The sequence below is a fragment of the Gobius niger genome (genome assembly GCF_951799975.1).
Source record: "Gobius niger genome assembly, chromosome: 24".
In the NCBI taxonomy this organism is placed as follows: domain Eukaryota; kingdom Metazoa; phylum Chordata; class Actinopteri; order Gobiiformes; family Gobiidae; genus Gobius; species Gobius niger.
The window spans coordinates 15868591-15888862 of record NC_136875.1 but is presented as its reverse complement, the minus strand read 5'-3'; the positions used below and the strand labels follow the sequence as shown (position 1 = coordinate 15888862).

The 20272-nt window shown below is 37.3% G+C and overlaps 2 protein-coding genes across 2 annotated transcripts in view; one reads left to right on the top strand and one right to left on the bottom strand.

Annotated features, from left to right (window-relative positions):
• The window catches only part of LOC306982382 (NACHT, LRR and PYD domains-containing protein 12-like), a 194298-nt gene that overhangs the window by 106930 nt on the left and 67096 nt on the right, over positions 1 to 20272 (top strand). The gene's annotated exons all lie outside the window — the stretch shown is intronic.
• LOC306982471 (uncharacterized protein) lies at positions 1028 to 10131 on the bottom strand (the record flags this gene model as incomplete). Its single annotated transcript, XM_079582407.1, has 6 exons — positions 10008 to 10131; positions 6775 to 6844; positions 6653 to 6697; positions 6447 to 6580; positions 3905 to 4029; positions 1028 to 1823 (listed from the first exon to the last, which is right to left on the bottom strand). The coding sequence occupies exons 1-6, from the start codon at positions 10056 to 10058 to the stop codon at positions 1028 to 1030; spliced, it is 1221 nt and encodes a 406-aa protein (XP_079438533.1). The 5' UTR covers positions 10059 to 10131.

Genomic DNA, 20272 nt, shown 5'->3' with positions numbered 1-20272 from the left:
CAGTGAGCCCTGTAGTATCTGCAGCAGTAGTAGTAGTAGCAGTAGTAGTAGTACCTTGTACTTGTGGTAGTGCTGTATAGTACTGCAGTGAGCCCTGTAGTATCAGCAGTAGTAGTAGCAGTAGTAGTAGTACCTTGTACTTGTGGTAGTGCTGTATAGTACTGCAGTGAGCCCTGTAGTATCTGCAGCAGTAGTAGTAGTACCTTGTACTTGTGGTAGTGCTGTATAGTACTGCAGTGAGCCCTGTAGTATCTGCAGCAGCAGTAGTAGCAGTAGTAGTAGTACCTTGTACTTGTGGTAGTGCTGTATAGTACTGCAGTGAGCCCGGGCCTCCGGTTGCTCCGAGTACATGACGTGGCACAAAGCGCAGTAGAAACGAATAAACTCAGTCCCTGAAACAAAACGTCACAAATGAACTTTTCCTCTTTTTAACCACATTAAACTTCACTGTTTAAACCAGAGGTCGAGCGATTCTAGAAGATCGGCCCAAATATCGGCCCAAATATCGGCTCAAATATCGGCCCAAATATGGGCTCAAATATCGGCTCAAATATCGGCTCAAATATCGGCTCAAATATCGGCCCAAATATGGGCTCGATACATGGGTCGACCTCTGCAGCAGAGCCCAGACTGTGTCACTGACCGACGGGTTTGGTGGGAGCTCTGGCCTCAGTGGCGCCTCCTGCTGTCTGTGTGGAGTCCTGAAAACAGAAGAGCCACACTTTAAAACCAAACACAAACCCATGAGGACCACGAGGCTCAGGACCACGAGGCTCAGGACCACGAGGCTCAGGACCACGAGGTTCAGGACCACGAGGCTCAGGACCACGAGGCTCAGGACCACGAGGTTCAGGACCACGAGGCTCAGGACCACGAGGTTCAGGACCACGAGGTTCAGGACCACGAGGTTCAGGACCACGAGGCTCAGGACCACGAGGCTCAGGACCACGAGGTTCAGGACCACGAGGTTCAGGACCACGAGGTTCAGGACCACGAGTCAGTTTCTCCTGTTGTGATGAAGCGTCTCCTAAAGTCTCTGATCCATCTTTAACCTCCTCACCTTCTGTCCGTCTCCAGCCTGGTCTTTCCTCCTCTCCTCCTCCTCCCTGACCTTCTTCTCTCCTCCGTCCACCTTCTCCGCCTCCTCCTCCGTGCTCAGATTGGCCACGGTCCAGCCTTCCTCCTGGGACTCCTGCTCCTTCTCTTCTCCTGCGCTCCCGGTTCCTGAAGCTCCTCCGTCGGTCTGCTCCCGGTCCGGCTCCACGTTCTCGATCCGGATGCCGACGCCTTTGTCTTGCGCCGACTCCGCCTCCTTCGCCGCCTCGCCGTCGCCGCTCGGTGGAGGTTTGTCGACGGAGGACGTGGGGCTGCGGGACTTCTCCCTCCGGTCTCTGGATCTCTCCCTTGACCTCCCTCGGGACCTCGCCCTCGATCGGGACCTCCCTCTGGATCTGTCTCTGGATCTCGCTCTGGATCTGTCTCTGGATCTCGCTCTGGATCTTCCTCTGGATCTGTCTCTGGATCTCGCTCTGGACTTCCCTCTGGACCTCGACCTCGCTCTGGACTTCCCCCTCGATCGATCCCTGGACCTCTCTCGGGACCTGGGCCTGGACCTGGGCCTGGACTTGGCGCCGGACCTCCCCCTGGACCTGGAGCGGTCTCGGTGCTTCTTGGCTCTTGGCGAGTCCCTGTCCTTGGACCTGCGTCTGAAGAAACGAGGCGGAGACGCCGTCGGCATCGCCAGGGTCTTCTCTCGCTCCGGAGACTTCCCGATCCGGAAGTGCCTCATGATCCGGCCGTGCTCGTCGTACTCCACGCCCCTCCTTTAAAAATGGGACAAAAATGACAAAAAAAAGATAAAAATGTGACGAAAAAATTGACAAAACAATTGACAAAAAAATTGACAAAAAAATTGACAAAAAAATTGACAAAAAAATTGACAAAAAAATTGACAAAAAAATTGACAAAAAAATTGACAAAAAAATTGACAAAAATTTTTACAAAAATGACAAAAAATTGATTAAAAAATTGATGACAAAAATTAAAAAATGTGACAAAAAAAATTAAAAAAATTGACAAAAAAATTACTAAAATTTGACAAAAATGTGATTAAAAAATTAAAGACAAAAATTTAAAAACGTAACAAAAATGAAAAAAGAAAAGATAAAAATGTGACAAAAAAATTACAAAAAATGCGACAAAAATTTGATTAAAAAATTGATGAAAAAAATTTAAGAATGTGACAAAAAAATTACAAAAATTTGACAAAAATGACAAAAAAAGGGACAAAAATGTGATTAAAAAATTAAAGACAAAAATTAAAAAACGTGACAAAAAATGACAAAAAAAAGATAAAAATGTGACAAAAATGACAAATAATGGACAAAAATTTGATTAAAAAATTCATGAAAAAAATTCAAAAATGTGACAAAAAAATTGCAAAAAATTGAACTAGAACAAGAGGAGACCAGAGCAGATGTTCCTCCTGCTCTCATTCACACAGACCCTGAAGAACTAGAACAAGAGGAGACCAGAGCAGATGTTCCTCCTGCTCTCATTCACACAGACCCTGAAGAACTAGAACAAGAGGAGACCAGAGCAGATGTTACTCCTGCTCTCATTCACACAGACCCTGAAGAACTAGAACAAGAGGAGACCAGAGCAGATGTTCCTCCTGCTCTCATTCACACAGACTGAAGAACTAGAACAAGAGGAGACCAGAGCAGATGTTACTCCTGCTCTCATTCACACAGACCCTGAAGAACTAGAACAAGAGGAGACCAGAGCAGATGTTCCTCCTGCTCTCATTCACACAGACTGAAGAACTAGAACAAGAGGAGACCAGAGCAGATGTTCCTCCTGCTCTCAATCACACAGACCCTGAAGAACTAGAACAAGAGGAGACCAGAGCAGATGTTCCTCCTGCTCTCATTCACACAGACTGAAGAACTAGAACTAGAGGAGACCAGAGCAGATGTTCCTCCTGCTCTCATTCACACAGACCCTGAAGAACTAGAACAAGAGGAGACCAGAGCAGATGTTCCTCCTGCTCTCATTCACACAGAACCTGGCTTTACCCCAATCCAAAAGCTTCTGGAAAAAAGGTGAGAAAAATAGCAACAAAACTGAGACGAAAACAATGATGGAAATGTGACAAAAAAATGACGAAAAATGGATGAAAAAATGACTTTTTTTTTTAAATGGACGAAAAAATTACAAAAAAATGACAAAAAATTGATTAAAAAATTGATTTTTTTTTCAAAATGTGACAAAAATGACAAAAAATTGAGAAAAATTTGATAAAAAATGACAAAAAAATAAATTAAAAATGTGACAAAAAAATACAAAAAATGCGACAAAAATGACAAAAATTTGATTAAAAAATTAATGACAAAAATTAAAAAAACGTGACAAAAAATGACAAAAAAGATTAAAATGTGACAAAAAAATTACAAAAATTTGACAAAAATTTGATAAAAAATGGACAAAAAATGTGATTAAAAAATGTATGACAAAAATTAAAAAACGTGACAAAAAATGACAAAAAAAATAAAAATGTGACAAAAATTACAAAAAATTGACAAAAAATTGATTAAAAAAATGTTTTTTGTTTTTTTTTAAATGTGACAAAAATGACAAAAAAAGATTAAAAATGTGACAAAAAAATTACAAAAAAATGGACAGAAATTTGATAAAAAATGACAAAAAAATAAAATAAAAATGTGACAAAAAAATTACAAAAAATGGACAAAAAATGCGACAAAAATGACAAAAATTTGATTAAAAAAATAATGACAAAAATTAAAAAACGTGACAAAAAAAGAAAAAAAAAGAAAAATGTGACAAAAAAATTGCTAAAATTTGAACTAGAACAAGAGGAGACCAGAGCAGATGTTCCTCTTACCCCCAGGGCAGACGGTTGTACTTGTTGGAGATGAAGGTGGTTAAACAACAGCCGCCGAAGCTGTAGTCCTGCATTTTAGCCACGAACTCTCGGGCTTGAGTTCGACTCGTGAACTCCGCCAGGCCCTGGAAGCGATGGAGAGAAAAGAGGAATCAGAGGCGTGTTCAGCATCTACACGTGTTCAGCTTTACACGTGTTCAGCGTCTACACGTGTTCAGTGTCTACACGTGTTCAGTGTCTACACGTGTTCAGTGTCTACACGTGTTCAGCGTCTACACGTGTTCAGTGTCTACACGTGTTCAGCATCTACACGTGTTCAGCATCTACACGTGTTCACATGCTACCTTTGTTTTAAGTTTAACTCTGACGCAACAGACTCTTACTAACCCCTTAACTCCCGCCTGAACCGAGCACATTTTCTCCAGTTTGGCTTCACCCCAATCCAAAAACTTCTGGGAAAAAGGTGAGAAAATAGCGACAAAACTGAGACGAAAACAATGATGGAAATGTGGCAAAAAAGTGACAAAAAATGGAGGAAAAAGTGGCAAAAATGTCACAAGAAATGGACGAAAAAATGACATTTTTTTTCAAAAAATGTGACGAAAAATTACAAAACATTTTACAAAAAATTGACAAAAAAATTTACAAAAAATTTACAAAAATTGACAAAAATTGTGACAAAAAATTGATGAAAAAAAATGATGAAATTTTTTTAAAAATGTGACCAAAAAAATAATACAAATGTGACAAAAACATTACAAAAATTGGACAAAAATGACAAAAAATGCGACAAAAATGTGATAAAAAATGACACAAATTTGATTAAAAAATTGATGAAAATGTTTTAAAAATGTGACAAAAAAATAATTAAAATGAAAAAAAATTGACAAAGAAATTACAAAAATTGTACAAAAATGCGACAAAAATGTGATAAAAATTTGATTAAAAAATTAATGACAAAAAATAAAAAAAAGTGACAAAAAATGACAAAAAAATGACAAAAAATGTGACAAAAATGTGACAAAAAAGTTGCAAAAATGAGTTGAATACCCAACAAAAAAATGATGGAAAAAAAGTCTGATGACAGGCGTGAGTTAAGAGGTTAAAGGAGCTAGATGCAAGTTTTCTATTTTATATTCACTACTGCCACCTCAGGTCTTATGTGTAACTACAGCTTCTATATTCGGACCGAACATTAACACGTTTCTGAGTGACAGTGCAGGATTCAGAGGCAGTTGTGGTGAACAGGTCTGAGCTCATTCTACACATGAGGACATGGAGGAACATGTACGGGAGGAAAACACTTAATTTAAACATTTTAAACTCTGTATAGTCACTTTCAGGTCATGTTTAAAGAGACACTGCAGGTGAAGAATAAACATTTTGAAAACTTTTATCCAACATCTTCAAAATATTTCACATTGTTTTAAAAATGTGTACAATTTTTCTCAAAATTTTCTCCAGATGTTTCCAAAATAACAAAAAAGAAAATTCAAAACCTTTTCCAAAACTTATTTTTTTTTACTTTTTCCAAAATTGGCTAAAGCTTTTCAAAACTGTGTCAAAACTTTTCAAAATTGTTTCCAAACTTTTTCCAAACTTTTTCCAAACTTTTTCCAAAACTTTTTCAATTTTTTTTCCAAAACTTTTTCAATTTTTTTTCCAAAACTTTTTCACAACTTTTTCAATTTTTTTTCAAAAGTTTTCCAACATTTTTGTAATTTTTCCCCCAAAATGTCATTTTTTCCCCCAAAATTTACAATACTTTTTCCACAATGCATCAATTTTTTCCTTTTTTTCCACATTTTTCACATTATTTTTCCTAAATTTTCCATTTTTCTCCTAAAATCGTCAAAAAATTTGTGAAAAATGTCAAAACTTTTTCCAAAGTTTTTCAAAACTTTTTCCAAAGTTTTTCAAAACTTTTTCCAAATTTTTTCCAAAACATTTTCCAACATTTTTGTATTTTTTCCCCCAAAATTTTCAAAACTTTTTCAAAACATTTTCTATTTTTTTTCCTAAATTTTTTCAGAACTTTTTCAAATTTTTTTCAAATCTTTTTCCAACATTTCTGTATTTTTTCCCCCAAAATGTCATTTTTTCTCTCCAAAATTTTCAAAACTTTTCCCAAAATTTACAAAACTTTTTCAAGAATGTATACATTTTTTCCCATTTTTTTTTCTTTTTTCACATTTTTCACATTTTCCCTAAATTTTTCTCCTAAAATCGTCAAAAAATTTCCAAAACATTTTCCTGTCTCCCACAAAGGAAATGACCGTATTTGTTTTGTGGCGTCATCTCGGTCACAGCCTTTCCTGCTACACGTGGATACCAAACATGTCAGTATGAGTGAATGAATAAGCGACACAGACATGTTGGAGCCACTTCCTGGTTAAATCTCAGAGAATAAACCTGGTAAAGGCAGAGTTTGGGCTGTTTTTACTCTGACACTAAGATTTAAGGGAGAAAAACAGTTCAAATCTAAACTCTCGCCTCAATCCGACCCCGAACCCTCCTGGAAGTGCCAGAATCCGGGCCGTACCATCCGCTGCTGTCGGTTGATGAAGTATCTGACGGGACGATGGACCAGCTGCACCATCTTTATGAACTGAGGGTCCGAGAACCTGCACAGGGGGAGGTTCCCGATGTAGACCACTCGAGGAGACTGTGGAGGAGCTCAGCGTGAGGACAATCATCACCAACATCATCATTATTATCATTACGGAGGACTCAGACTCACATCTTCACTCTCCACCTCCTCCTCTTCTTCTTCTTCCACTGGAGCCTCAGCAGCTGCACAGACACACGGGTTACTCTTTCAAAGCTCGATCACAAATACAGCCATTCAAAACAAAGCGTAGTTTTCGTACCAGCCTCTTCGCCGTCGCTGACCTCGTCCAGGGTGATGCAGTTGTCCAGGTTTGGGGGAAGTCCTGGGTCCTGCAGAATAGGAAAATAAAGCATGAATATGTAGAGCTCCCTCCTTTTAGAGAAGTGCACATGTTTCACAATCGCCCAAACACTCCTGGATTCACTTTTTGATCGCTTTCATTTGTGAAAAGGAGTGAAAACCAGGCCTGAACAGGTGCATCTTTGTGCATAATAAAACCGCTATAAAAGCTAACCATCGGATACAATGTTTGCCAATAAAAACATAACCCTTCGTGAATTCTGCTGCTCAGAGAAAAGGGCCAGCAATGATGAAATTTAAACTCAAAATTAGGGATGGTCCGATATGAAAATTTGCTGCCGATATCGATATCCGATATTTGCCTTGCTGCTGTGGCCGATATCCGATATTTGCCGATATTTATTTCGACGTTAAAAATCAATAGAAAGGCTCAAATGTGGTCAAGTTTGCAAATTGCTCCATTATTGGAATGTCTTATGCTTATGCCTGGGACACGTCTCACACACCAGGATTAAACAAACAATCCCTTTTATTAGAAAAATATTAAAAAGACCAAATGCAATGTTGGAGTGAAATGTCATTTGGATTTTGGCTAAATATTTACTCAGACCAACTTATTGTTATACTTTCACCCATGTCCTCTATTAATGGGAAACACTGACACGGGGAATATGCTAGGCTACTATTGATTGTATTTTTTACTTAAACATGTAGCCTACCATGTTATTTAAGCTGCATGTTTTAACTTTAAACAAATCTGATAAACTTGTCTGCGGACACACTGCTCTGTATGAAGCTTTGGAATTGCAAAAAATAGTCACTTTAACAGCACCTTATAGGAACTTATGAGGCCAGACTGAAGATTTAGAGTTGGTTTAGAGCAGGCAAAAAGCAAACAGTAGATTTACAAGATTAGCATGAGCTTTGAACTGCATTGTTTTCAATGATAAATGCGCAAACGATCGCAAAAGCGTCTAATTAAATATGCGCAAAAATGCGACAAAACACCTCGTTTTCACAGGTCATTAACATGACAAAAGCGAGCAGAGTACAGACATTATCATCACTGTAGTTAGACCTACATGATGACAGAAAGGTCATGTTTACGTGTTGTAGCCTTTAGCCTGTTAGCAGCTATGCTAGCGCTAACAAACAAAGTTATAAATCTGGCGTCAGGACGGAGAAACTTTCGCAACACTCACCTCAGATGTAGCAACAAATAATCCATCAGAAAATGATTCCTGTTAATCCTGACTCAGAATAATGTCCATGAGGCAGATTTAGTCCAGTTTGTTACAGCAGTAACTTGTGGCTCTGCATCTCTGTGGTGTCCAAGTGTCCGCTCCACTTTGTTTAAACTTAGTAAAAACATATTTTCTTTTGTAGACGTGTGATTTTATGCTGGAGGTTCTTTATTTTTAGGAGCCACTGTTTATTTCAGATAATTTGAATAAACTGTTGCCCCAGTCAGGTCAGTGCAGCCCGTCTACACTGCTGCTGCATTCAGGTGCACTATGACATTACGGTGCAGTAAATAATTAAAAGAAAAAAAAAAAAAATCGGATATTTCCCAATATCGGACCGATACCGATATGTCAAAAAATGACAAATATCGGCGGCGCTGATATATCGGCCATCCCTACTCAAAATGATCTGAGATTGAGAGTGACAATGAGCCCAAACCCTGAAAGTTTAGACCAGGCCCAGGGCTGTAGCCAGGATGTAAAAAACAGTGAGGTCCGGATAAGTCTTTAAACTAGGGGGTCTGGGGCTCCTCCCCCAGGAATTTTTTAAAGATTCAGATGTAATTTCCTGTATTTTAAGCGATCAAAAACACTTTTGTCTCATCCATAAGCAGTTTTGAAAAATGTCTTTTTGTTGCACCATTTGGGCCCAGGAGCCTGAGTGAATGTGTGAGTGAGTGGATGGTGTCGCACATGCAGATGGTGCAGACTGGCCTCGCTCCATCAGTCTGCCCCAGGGCAGGGGGTGCAGCCGTGCACGAGTCACGAACCCCCCACTTTGACATGATGAATATCACAAAAGAAAATATCTATTTAACATCTGTTTCATCCATTATTACTGTGAAGCAGGTTTTCCAAACAGTTTTGCTCGCCTGAGTGAGAGGCAATAAGAAGGTCTGGTCCTAAATAAACACTAAAATATTAAATGAAAATGTCTGTTTTTAATTGTTTTGAAAACGAGGCTGTGGGTGTGAATGGGTAAAGCTGAGGGTTTTGCTTTGGCTCATTCTGAACATCAGACTCTGGTTTGGACACTGTACTCTGGCCCCGCCCCTCTGCGTCGCCCTCACTGGCCCCGCCCCCTCTGCGTCGCCCTCTCTGGCCCCGCCCCCTCTGCGTCGCCCTCTCTGTCAAACCACTGGAGCTACAAAGGTGAATGCGCTGGTTTAAGCTCTCATTAAAGCGAAGATCATTTACACGCAGGACATTCTTTGATGAGACAGAAACAAAGTGAGTATCAGAGGAGGAGGCGATGATGAGGCGCAGACGCTTCTCCTCCTCCTCTCGCTCCTCAGATCAGAATGAGGAAAACTCCTGTTAGAAATTGGAGTCACCGTCAGTCTAAGGCACTGGCTCCTCCTTCTTTATGACAGAGAGGAAAACTCTGGCGCGGTTCATGCTGAAGGCGCTGCTGTTGTACTGAGGCTGACGCACAGCCGCGCCTCCGCGGAGTTTTACTCACTCGGGTCCAAAGCAGCTCATGAGGTTCGGTTTGTGGACACATTTAGGTTCAGAACAAGCTCATCCACGTCTCGCGTGTTTACAACATTCATTTGTAAGATATACATTTGTAAGTATATCTATTTTTTGGCATTATCCCGGCCGCGTTTGCGTTGCTCCGTGGCAGATGACCACATGGGTATACATCCCAAAAATATGAATACGTTTGGTGGCGGTGGTGGCTCACTGACTGACCCACAGGATGATGAGCCGTGACCTAAAGTCTTTGTTTTCCAATCCATAAAACACTTAAGTTACCAAAGCACAAATGAACATGGGTAATTTGACTAAAAGCCTTTTTTAAATACTTTTTGGTGTAACTATTGTCCCAGGGAAAGGCGTGTGTCCCACTAAAGAGTCACTTTAGCGTCTCGACCCACCGGTGAAGAACTACTACCCCCAGATGAACACGTGCTTCACTTCTCACAGTGACTAAACTCCTCCTCACCTCCTCGTCGTCCAGCTTGGCGCCCGCCACCACCGCGCCGTCGATGTCCATGTCGCTGCCCCCTTCAGACGACCTGTGGGAGGTACAACAAACACAAAGTCAGAACATCAGGAGTAAAACGTCTGGGCTCTGGGTAGGGCTGTGCAATTAATTGAAATTCGATTACGATTTTGATTACAACAGTAAACGATTGCAAAATTAGCATAATCGCAAAAAAATCGATTATAATTTTTTTTTTCACATTTTTTTTCTTCTAATTTTTAATTTTTGTATTTTTGTATTTTTTGATGGATTTTTGTCTTTTTTTTGATGGATTTTTGTCACTTTTTTGATGGATTTTTGTCTTTTTTTTGATGGATTTTTGTCTTTTTTTTGATGGATTTTTGTCTCTTTTTGATGGATTTTTGTAACTTTTTTAATGGATTTTTGTCACTTTTTTAATGGATTTTTGTCTTTTTTTGCTGGATTTTTGTCATTTTTTTGGTGGATTTTTGTCACTTTTTTAATGGATTTTTATATTTTTTTGCTGGATTTTTGTCACTTTTTTGATGGATTTTTGTCTTTTTTTTGATGGATTTTTGCCTTTTTTTTGATGGATTTTTGTCTTTTTTTTTGATGGATTTTTGTCTCTTTTTGATGGATTTTTGTCTTTTTTTTTGATGGATTTTTGTCTTTTTTTTTGATGGATTTTTGTCTTTTTGATGGATTTTTGTCTTTTTTTGATGGATTTTTGTCACTTTTTTAATGGATTTTTGTCACTTTTTTTGATGGATTTTTGTCTTTTTTTGCTGGATTTTTGTCTTTTTTTTATGGATTTTGTCATTTTTTGCTGGATTTTTGTCATTTTTTTGGTGGATTTTTGTCACTTTTTTAATGGATTTTTATATTTTTTTGCTGGATTTTTGTCACTTTTTTGATTGATTTTTGACACTTTTTTTCAATTATGACAAAAATAATCGTGATTATTATTTTTTCAATAATCGAGCAGCCCTAGCTCTGGGTTTGTGCAGCTACTCACTCCTTCCCATCTTCAGCCTTGGCTTCAGCCTCTGGAACGAACACAAACACAAAGACATGATCAGTCTGAACCAGGAGTAGAATATTATATTAGATGTTGTTTTAAGATGTTTCCTGTCTCGCTTCTCACCCGTGTCCTCGTCTTTCTTCTGTCCCTCTGACTCCGACTGAGCTGATGGGGCTTCACCTCCCGCTTGACTCACAGCCGCCACTTTCTTGGCAGTTTTTTTCTGGACTGCGGTCGTTTTCGGAGTCGCCGTTTCCGGTTTGTTCTCCTCGTTTTCCTCGTAAGGTTTGGCCCGAGCGCAGCGTCTACAAAACACGAGGGAAGACTCGCTTTAGCCTCCTGAACTCCTGGTTTAGTTCTCGCTCTAACCTCCTGAACTCCTGGTTTAGTTCTCGCTCTAACCTCCTGAACTCCTGGTTTAGTTCTCGCTCTAACCTCCTGAACTCCTGGTTTAGTTCTCGCTCTAACCTCCTGAACTCCTGGTTTAGTTCTCGCTCTAACGTCCTGAACTCCTGGTTTAGTTCTCGCTCTAACCTCCTGAACTCCTGGTTTAGTTCTCGCTCTAACCTCCTGAACTCCTGGTTTAGTTCTCGCTCTAACCTCCTGAACTCCTGGTTTAGTTCTCGCTCTAACCTCCTGAACTCCTGGTTTAGTTCTCGCTCTAACCTCCTGAACTCCTGGTTTAGTTCTCGCTCTAACCTCCTGAACTCCTGGTTTAGTTCTCGCTCTAACCTCCTGAACTCCTGGTTTAGTTCTCGCTCTAACCTCCTGAACTCCTGGTTTAGTTCTCGCTCTAACCTCCTGAACTCCTGGTTTAGTTCTCGCTCTAACCTCCTGAACTCCTGGTTTAGTTCTCGCTCAGCAAAAAAATTGCAAAAATCCAGCAAAAATTGACAAAAATCCAGCAAAAAAATGACAAAAATCCAGCAAAAAATGACAAAAATCCGGCAAAAAAAAGACAAAAATCCGGCAAAAAAAAGACAAAAATCCAGCAAAAAAAAGACAAAAATCCAGCAAAAAATGACAAAAATCCAGCAAAAAAAATGACAAAAATCTGGCAAAAAAATGACAAAAATCCAGCAAAAAATGACAAAAATTCAACAAAAAAATGACAAAAATTAAACAAAAATCCAGCAAAAAATGGCAAAAATCCAGCAAAAAAAAGACAAAAATTCAGCAAAAAAAAGACAAAAATTCAGCAAAAAAAAGACAAAAATCCAGCAAAAAAAAGACAAAAATACATTAAAAAAAATGACAAAAATCCATCAAAAAAAAAGACAAAAATCCATCAAAAAATGACAAAAATCCATCAAAAAAATGGCAAAAATCCAGCATAAAAATGACAAAAAAACTCCTGGTTTAGTTCTCGCTCTAACCTCCTGAACTCCTGGTTTAGTTCTCGCTCTAACCTCCTGAACTCCTGGGTTAGTTCTCGCTCTAACCTCCTGAACTCCTGGTTTAGTTCTCGCTCTAACCTCCTGAACTCCTGGTTTAGTTCTTGCTCAGAAAAAAAATAGCAAAAATCCGGCAAAAAAATGACAAAAATTCGGCAAAAAAATGACTAAAATCCGGCAAAAAAAATGACTAAAATCCAGCAAAAAATGACAAAAATCCAGCAAAAAATGACAAAAATCCAGCAAAAAATGACAAAAATCCGGCAAAAAAAAGACAAAAACCCAGAAGAAAAAGACAAAAATCCAGTAAAAAAATGACAAAAATCCAGCAAAAAAATGGCAAAAATCCAGTAAAAAAATGGCAAAAATCCAGCAAAAAAATGACAAAAATCCAGCAAAAAAAAGACAAAAATCCAGCAAAAAAGTGACAAAAATCCAGCAAAAAAATGACAAAAATCCAGCAAAGAAGTCACAAAAATCCAGCAAAAAAATAGCAAAAAATGACAAAAATCCAGCAAAAAAATGACAAAAATCCAGCAAAAAAATGACAAAAATCCAGCAAAAAAGTGACAAAAATCCAGCAAAAAATGACAAAAATCCAGAATAAAAAGACAAAAATCCAGAAAAAAAACTCCTGGTTTAGTTCTCGCTCTAACCTCCTGAACTCCTGGTTTAGTTCTCGCTCTAACCTCCTGAACTCCTGGTTTAGTTCTCGCTCTAACCTCCTGAACTCCTGGTTTAGTTCTCGCACTAGCCTCCTGAACTCCTGGTTTAGTTCTCGCTCTAACCTCCTGAACTCCTGGTTTAGTTCTCGCTCTAACCTCCTGAACTCCTGGTTTAGTTCTCGCTCTAACCTCCTGAACTCCTGGTTTAGTTCTCGCTCTAACCTCCTGAACTCCTGGTTTAGTTCTCGCTCTAACCTCCTGAACTCCTGGTTTAGTTCTCGCTCTAACGTCCCGAACTCCTGGTTTAGTTCTCGCTCAGCAAAAAAATTGCAAAAATCCAGCAAAAAAAAAGACATAAATCCATCAAAAAAATGACAAAAATCCATCAAAAAAAAGACAAAAATCCAGCAAAAAAAAGACAAAAATCCAGCAAAAAAATGACAAAAATCCGGCAAAAAAATGACTAAAATCCGGCAAAAAAAATGACTAAAATCCAGCAAAAAATGACAAAAATCCAGCAAAAAAATGACAAAAATCCAGCAAAGAAGTGACAAAAATCCAGCAAAAAAATAGCAAAAAATGACAAAAATCCAGCAAAAAAATGACAAAAATCCAGCAAAAAAATGACAAAAATCCAGCAAAAAAGTGACAAAAATCCAGCAAAAAATGACAAAAATCCAGAAAAAAAAGACAAAAATCCAGAAAAAAAACTCCTGGTTTAGTTCTCGCTCTAACCTCCTGAACTCCTGGTTTAGTTCTCGCTCTAACCTCCTGAACTCCTGGTTTAGTTCTCGCTCTAACCTCCTGAACTCCTGGTTTAGTTCTCGCACTAGCCTCCTGAACTCCTGGTTTAGTTCTCGCTCTAACCTCCTGAACTCCTGGTTTAGTTCTCGCTCTAACCTCCTGAACTCCTGGTTTAGTTCTCGCTCTAACCTCCTGAACTCCTGGTTTAGTTCTCGCTCTAACGTCCCGAACTCCTGGTTTAGTTCTCGCTCAGCAAAAAAATTGCAAAAATCCAGCAAAAAAAAAGACAAAAATCCATCAAAAAAATGACAAAAATCAATCAAAAAAAAGACAAAAATCCAGCAAAAAAAAGACAAAAATCCAGCAAAAAAAGGACAAAAATCCGGCAAAAAATTGACTAAAATACAGCAAAAAAATGACAAAAATCCGGCAAAAAAATGACAAAAAATGACAGAAATGACAAAAATCCAGCAGAAAAGTGACAAATGTGACGAAATCGTGACGACAATGAAAAACAAGAGACAAAAACAGGCCAAAAAGCCACAAAAAGAAATGAAAAAGCAACAAAAACATGACAAAAATGCAGCGACGTGACAAAAAGTGACCATCACTTTTCTAGATTTCAAATGAGGCGTTACAGTGTTGCTCTCCAGTCAAGAAGCCTTTAGATTTGGGCAAAATTCTGGGCCCAGACTGACCAGAGTCCAGGCCTGGTTTTCAGTCCCAGTCCGGCCCTGTCAGAGTCCAGGCCTTGTTTTCAGTCCCAGTCCGGCCCTGTCAGAGTCCAGGCCTGGTTTTCAGTCCCAGTCCGGCCCTGTCAGAGTCCAGGCCTGGTTTTCGTCCAGGTTTGTGCAACACTTTGGTGATTCATGTTTATTCACAAAGTTACAAATGACACTCTGCTAAAAGCTATGTAGAAACATGTCTGTGCACGGTATTAGCTGCACTGAGTCTGCTATGCAAACACACACACACAAAGACACACCTGGGTGAACTGTGCTGCTCTGTGATTGGCTGAAGCAGGTCACATGCTTTCCCGTAAACCTCCTTTCCCTCTTTTTCCTTAGCAGCTCTCTTTGCAAACTCTCCTCAGACCGAACAACACTGCTGTAAAGGAACATCTCCACTGCTGATCCAGGTGAGGCTTTAGGATTCATTTATTTTCCATCAGTGCCTCGTCTGTTTCAAAGCTTCTGGACAAATCTTAAAGCTCGATCTGATCAGTCAAACTAGAGACGAAAACAAGGATAAAAACGCTACAAAAAAACTGTTGGAATCTTGACAAAAACGCTTGAAATGTGATTAAAACCCGGCGACAACGTGACAAAAAGGCTACGATCAGTTCTGCAGGTCTTAGCTTTCAAATGATTGGCCTATAGGCGTCGAGAAGCTTTCAGATTGGGGTAAAGCCAAAGTGGAGAAAAGGTGCTCGGTTCAGGCGGGGTTAAAGGAATCCTCACTGATCAAGCCCACACTTGTCTCGTGGTTTAACCTCTTAACTCCCGCCTGAACCCAGAGGATCGTTTTCCTCACGACATCACATTTCTTTTTCCATCATTTTTTTGTTGGTATTAAACTCATTTTGTAGCTTTTTTGTCAATTTTTTGTCATTTTTTGTCAAATGTTTGTATTTTTTTTTGTCATTTTTTTTTTTTTTTTTTCTTTATTTTTGTCTTTTTTTTTGTCAAATTTTTATCACATTTTTGGTCATTTTTTTGTCACATATTTTATCAATTTCTTGTGACATTTTTGTGACATTTTTTTGTCATTTTTTGTCATTTTTTTGTCATTTTTTTGTCATTTTTTGTCATTTTTTGTCAAATGTTTGTATTTTTTTTAGTCACATTTTGTCACATTTTTGTCTTTTTTTTGTCATTTTTTTGTATTTTTTTTCTTTATTTTTGTCTTTTTTTGTCAAATTTTTATCACATTTTTTTCATTTTTTTTTGGTCATTTTTTCGTACATTTTTTATTAAATTTTTGTCGCTTTTTGGTCATTTTTTTGTCACATATTTTATCAATTTCTTGTGACATTTTTTTGACATTTTTGCCACTTTTTCATCAATTTTTCGTCACTTCTTTGTCAAAGTTTTCTCACTTTTTTGTCACATTTCCATCATTGTTTTCGTCTCAGTTTTGTTGCTATTTCCTCACCTTTTTTCCAGAAGCTTTCAGAGAAAGTTTCTATTTCTATGATGGGAATTAACAGAAGGTTCTATTATTATCATTATAATATCAATAACAATAATAATTATCATCATTATTATTATTATTATTATTATTATTATTATTTTTCCTATTTCCATTATTTTGTTTGCTTTCACAATAATAACAATAATATTAGAACATTTGCTGTTTTCTTATTGACATTATCATCTTCATAACTATATTTGTGTGTGAGCATTATTACATGGTTGGTGTTTAGTTTAGTTTAGTTTAGTTTAGTTTAGTTTAGTTTAGTTTAGTTTAGTTTAGTTTAGTTTAGTTTCTGTATCAATTAGTTACTAAATGAATTGGCACAAGTCACACATCGATCAATAATGTAAAGACAGAATATCGTGCACACAGGAGAGTTTATATGTGAGTTATAACTAATAATTACATTAGATTTGAACATTTATTTGAAAGCGTTTAAGGATGTTGAGTTTTTTAAAGTGTCGTTCAGAATATTCCAGACGTTTCCTCCTCTGACTGAGACACATCTGGCTTTGGTGTTTGTTTTTCTGATAGATGTGAGTTCCTCTGAGGTTATAGCCAGTCTCTCTGGGTTTAAACCTTTCTTTAAACATTCATTTTATTTTTTGTCATTTTCTTGTCAAATTTTTATCACATTTTTGTCATTTTTTTTGTCATTTTTTTGTCTTTTTTTATCAATTTTTTGTCACATTTTTGTAATTTTTTTGTAATTTTTTTGTCACATTTTAATCACATTTTTGTCATTTTTTTGTCATTTTTTATCATATTTTTGTCATTTTTTTGTCTTTTTTTCAATCAATTTGTTGTCATTTTTTAGTCACATTTTTTTTCAATTTTTTGTCACATTTTTGTCTTTTTTTTTGTCTTTTTTTTTTTTTTTCTTAATTTTTTTTTCAATTTTTTGGTCATTTTTTGGTCACATTTTTTATCAATTTCTTGTGACATTTTTGTCACTTTTTTTGGTCTTTTTTTTTTTTTTTTTCTTAATTTTTTTATCAATTTTTTGGTCATTTTTTGGTCACATTTTTATCAATTTCTTGTGACATTTTTGTCATTTTTTCATCAATTTTTTTGTCACATTCTTGTCACATTTTTGTCACATTTTTGTCACATTTTTGTCATCTTTTCGACTCGGCTGCCCTAGGAAGTTGTCTGTAGTTTCTGTGTGGTGCATTAAAGGACAGAGGTCAATAGGCCCGTTGGGAGGGGCTCCTCTTTCCAGCAGGTCCAAACCCCCCCCCGTCGGCTCAGATTCTCTTTGGTTCTTACGTGTGGGAATAGTAATGACCAGGACAGTGTCAATAGAGCAGCAGAAAGATTGAAGCATCATTTCCTTTTCAATGTTCTGTTTTTCTATGTAGTATGAGCAGAATGTTTTAGGGAGAGTAAAGGTTACGTCAGTGATGATTTGATCAAACTGTTTTGTTTGTCGATACATCGACTCGTGGTTGAAGCAGTAACGTGTTGGTATTTACACGGTGAACTTTCTTCAGCAGCAAAATGTGATCTCATTTATGAGCCAAGTTCAACCAGCACAGACAGAATGAACCCATGTGACTTATGATTTACGTTCTTCAGCGTATTTCTTCATCACATTTATCTGATACAGTTTTTTAAAGTGTTGTAAGTTAGAGGCGTTTTTTAACTCATCATTTACACATTTCTTCACCACATCAGATTTGTTTTCCATCATTTTTTTGTTTTGTTTTTTTGTCATTTTTTTGTCATTTTTTTTGTCACATTTTTGTCACATTTTTGTCATTTTTTTGTCACATTTTTATCACATTTTTGTCATTTTTTCGTCATTTTTTGTCACATTTTTATCACATTTTTGTCATTTTTTCGTCACATTTTTGTCATTTTTTCGTCACATTTTTGTCATTTTTTGTCATTTTTTCGTCATTTTTTTAATTTAATTTTTATCCAACCCCCACCCCATATATGTCCACATTCCATGACATTTGAAGGGGGGCAGCAGAATGATTGAAGCATCATTTCCTTTTCAATGTTCTGTTTTTCTTTTTAGTATGAGCAGAATGTTTTAGGGAGAGTAAAGGTTACGTCAGTGATGATTTGATCAAACTGTTTTGTTTGTCGATACATCGACTCGTGGTTGAAGCAGTAACGTGTTGGTATTTACACGGTGAACTTTCTTCAGCAGCAAAATGTGATCTCATTTATGAGCCAAGTTCAACCAGCACAGACAGAATGAACCCATGTGACTTATCATTTACGTTCTTCAGCGTATTCCTTCATCACATTTATCTGATACAGTTTTTTAAAGTGTTGTAAGTTAGAGGCGTTTTTTAACTCATCATTTAAGTCATTCCATAGGTTCACACCTGTTCCAGTGATTTGAGACATTTCCTCACGACATCAGATTTTTTTTCCATCATTTTTTTGTTTTGTTTTTTTGTAACATTTTTTTGTCATTTTTTGTCATTTTTTTGTCATTTTTTGTCATTTTCTTGTCAAATTTTTATCACATTTTTATCACATTTTTGTCACATTTTTATCACATTTTTGTCACATTTTTGTCACATTTTTGTCACGTTTTTGTCATTTTTTTAATTTAATTTTTATCCAACCCCATATCAAATTTTTATCACATTTTTGTCACATTTTTGTCACATTTTTGTCACATTTTTGTCACATTTTTGTCATTTTTTTGTCACATTTTTTTGTCACATTTTTGTCACATTTTTATCACATTTTTGTCATTTTTTTGTCATTTTTTTGTCATTTTTTTGTCATTTTTTTGTCATTTTTTGTCATTTTCTTGTCATTTTCTTGTCAATTTTTTATCAAATTTTTATCAAATTTTTGTCTTTCTCTTGTCACATTTTTGTCACATTTTTATTATTTTTTTAATTTAATTTTTATCCAACCCCCACCCCATATATGTCCACATTCCATGACATTTGAAGGGGGGCAGCAGAATGATTGAAGCATCATTTCCTTTTCAATGTTCTGTTTCTCTCTTTTTAGTATGAGCAGAATGTTTTAGGGAGAGTAAAGATTACGTCAGTGATGATTTGATCAAACTGTTTTGTTTGTCGATACATCGACTCGTGGTTGAAGCAGTAACGTGTTGGTATTTACACGGTGAACTTTCTTCAGCAGCAAAATGTGATCTCATTTATGAGCCAAGTTCAAGCAGCACAGACAGAATGAACCCATGTGACTTATGATTTACGTTCTTCAGCGTATTTCTTCATCACATTTATCTGGTACAGTTTTTTAAAGTGTTGTAAGTTAGAGGCGTTTTTTAACTCATCATTTACACATTTCTTCACCACATCACATTTGTTTTCCATCATTTTTTTGTTTGGTTTTTTTGTCATTTTTGTCAATTTTTTTGTCACATTTTTTATAAATTTCTTGTGACATATTTGTGACATTTTTGCCACTTTTCCATCAATTCTTCATCACTTTTTTTTCACATTTCTATCATTGTTTTCGTCTCAGTTTTGTTGCTATTTCCTCACCTTTTTTCCAGAAGCTTCCAGATTGGGGTAAAGCCAAACCGGAGAAAGGTGCTCGGTTCAGGCGGGTTAAAGGAGTCCTCACTGATCGAGCCCATACTTGTCTCGTGGGTAAGTTTAAATATTTCAGGTTAGAACAAGCTGCCGCCCGGAGCCGCCTCAGAGTCAGAGCCTCCGTCACAGCAGAGCCTCCACAGGCAGAGACAGCGCCCTCTGCTGTTTGTAACGTCATGTGACGCTGAATCAGTAAAACATCTCACATTTCCAAGTTTGACAAACAGTGACTAAGTTTGATCAAATGATCAAAACCCACATTATAGAATAATAATATAATCAGGTCACATTTAAACATATATTAAAATACTGATGGTTTATTATTTCACAGGTGCATCACTTATATTCTACAGTAACGTCGCCTTCATGTGAATAATAAACATGTGTTTGGATCAGGAGAGTTTCTGTAACTCCTCCCTCTCAGTTTTCTCTGATTCAGCTCCGTTTGGTTTGGATTCTCGCGCTTATGGTTGTTGCTATGGCGCCGGCCCTAACTGGCAGCTAGTTGCGTTGGCTCTGTTACCTCTCTTACACTTTTTGCTTTTATCTTTATTTATAGACGTGTTTTTTTTAAAAATTTCATCAAGTAGACTAGACATTGTGCATTTGTGCACAGGGGAAGCTGTTTTTTTGTTGCACTTTCCCTTTTATTTGCAATGTCTTCAGCATTTTTGGGATCTGCATCTTTTTGTTGTTCTCGTTG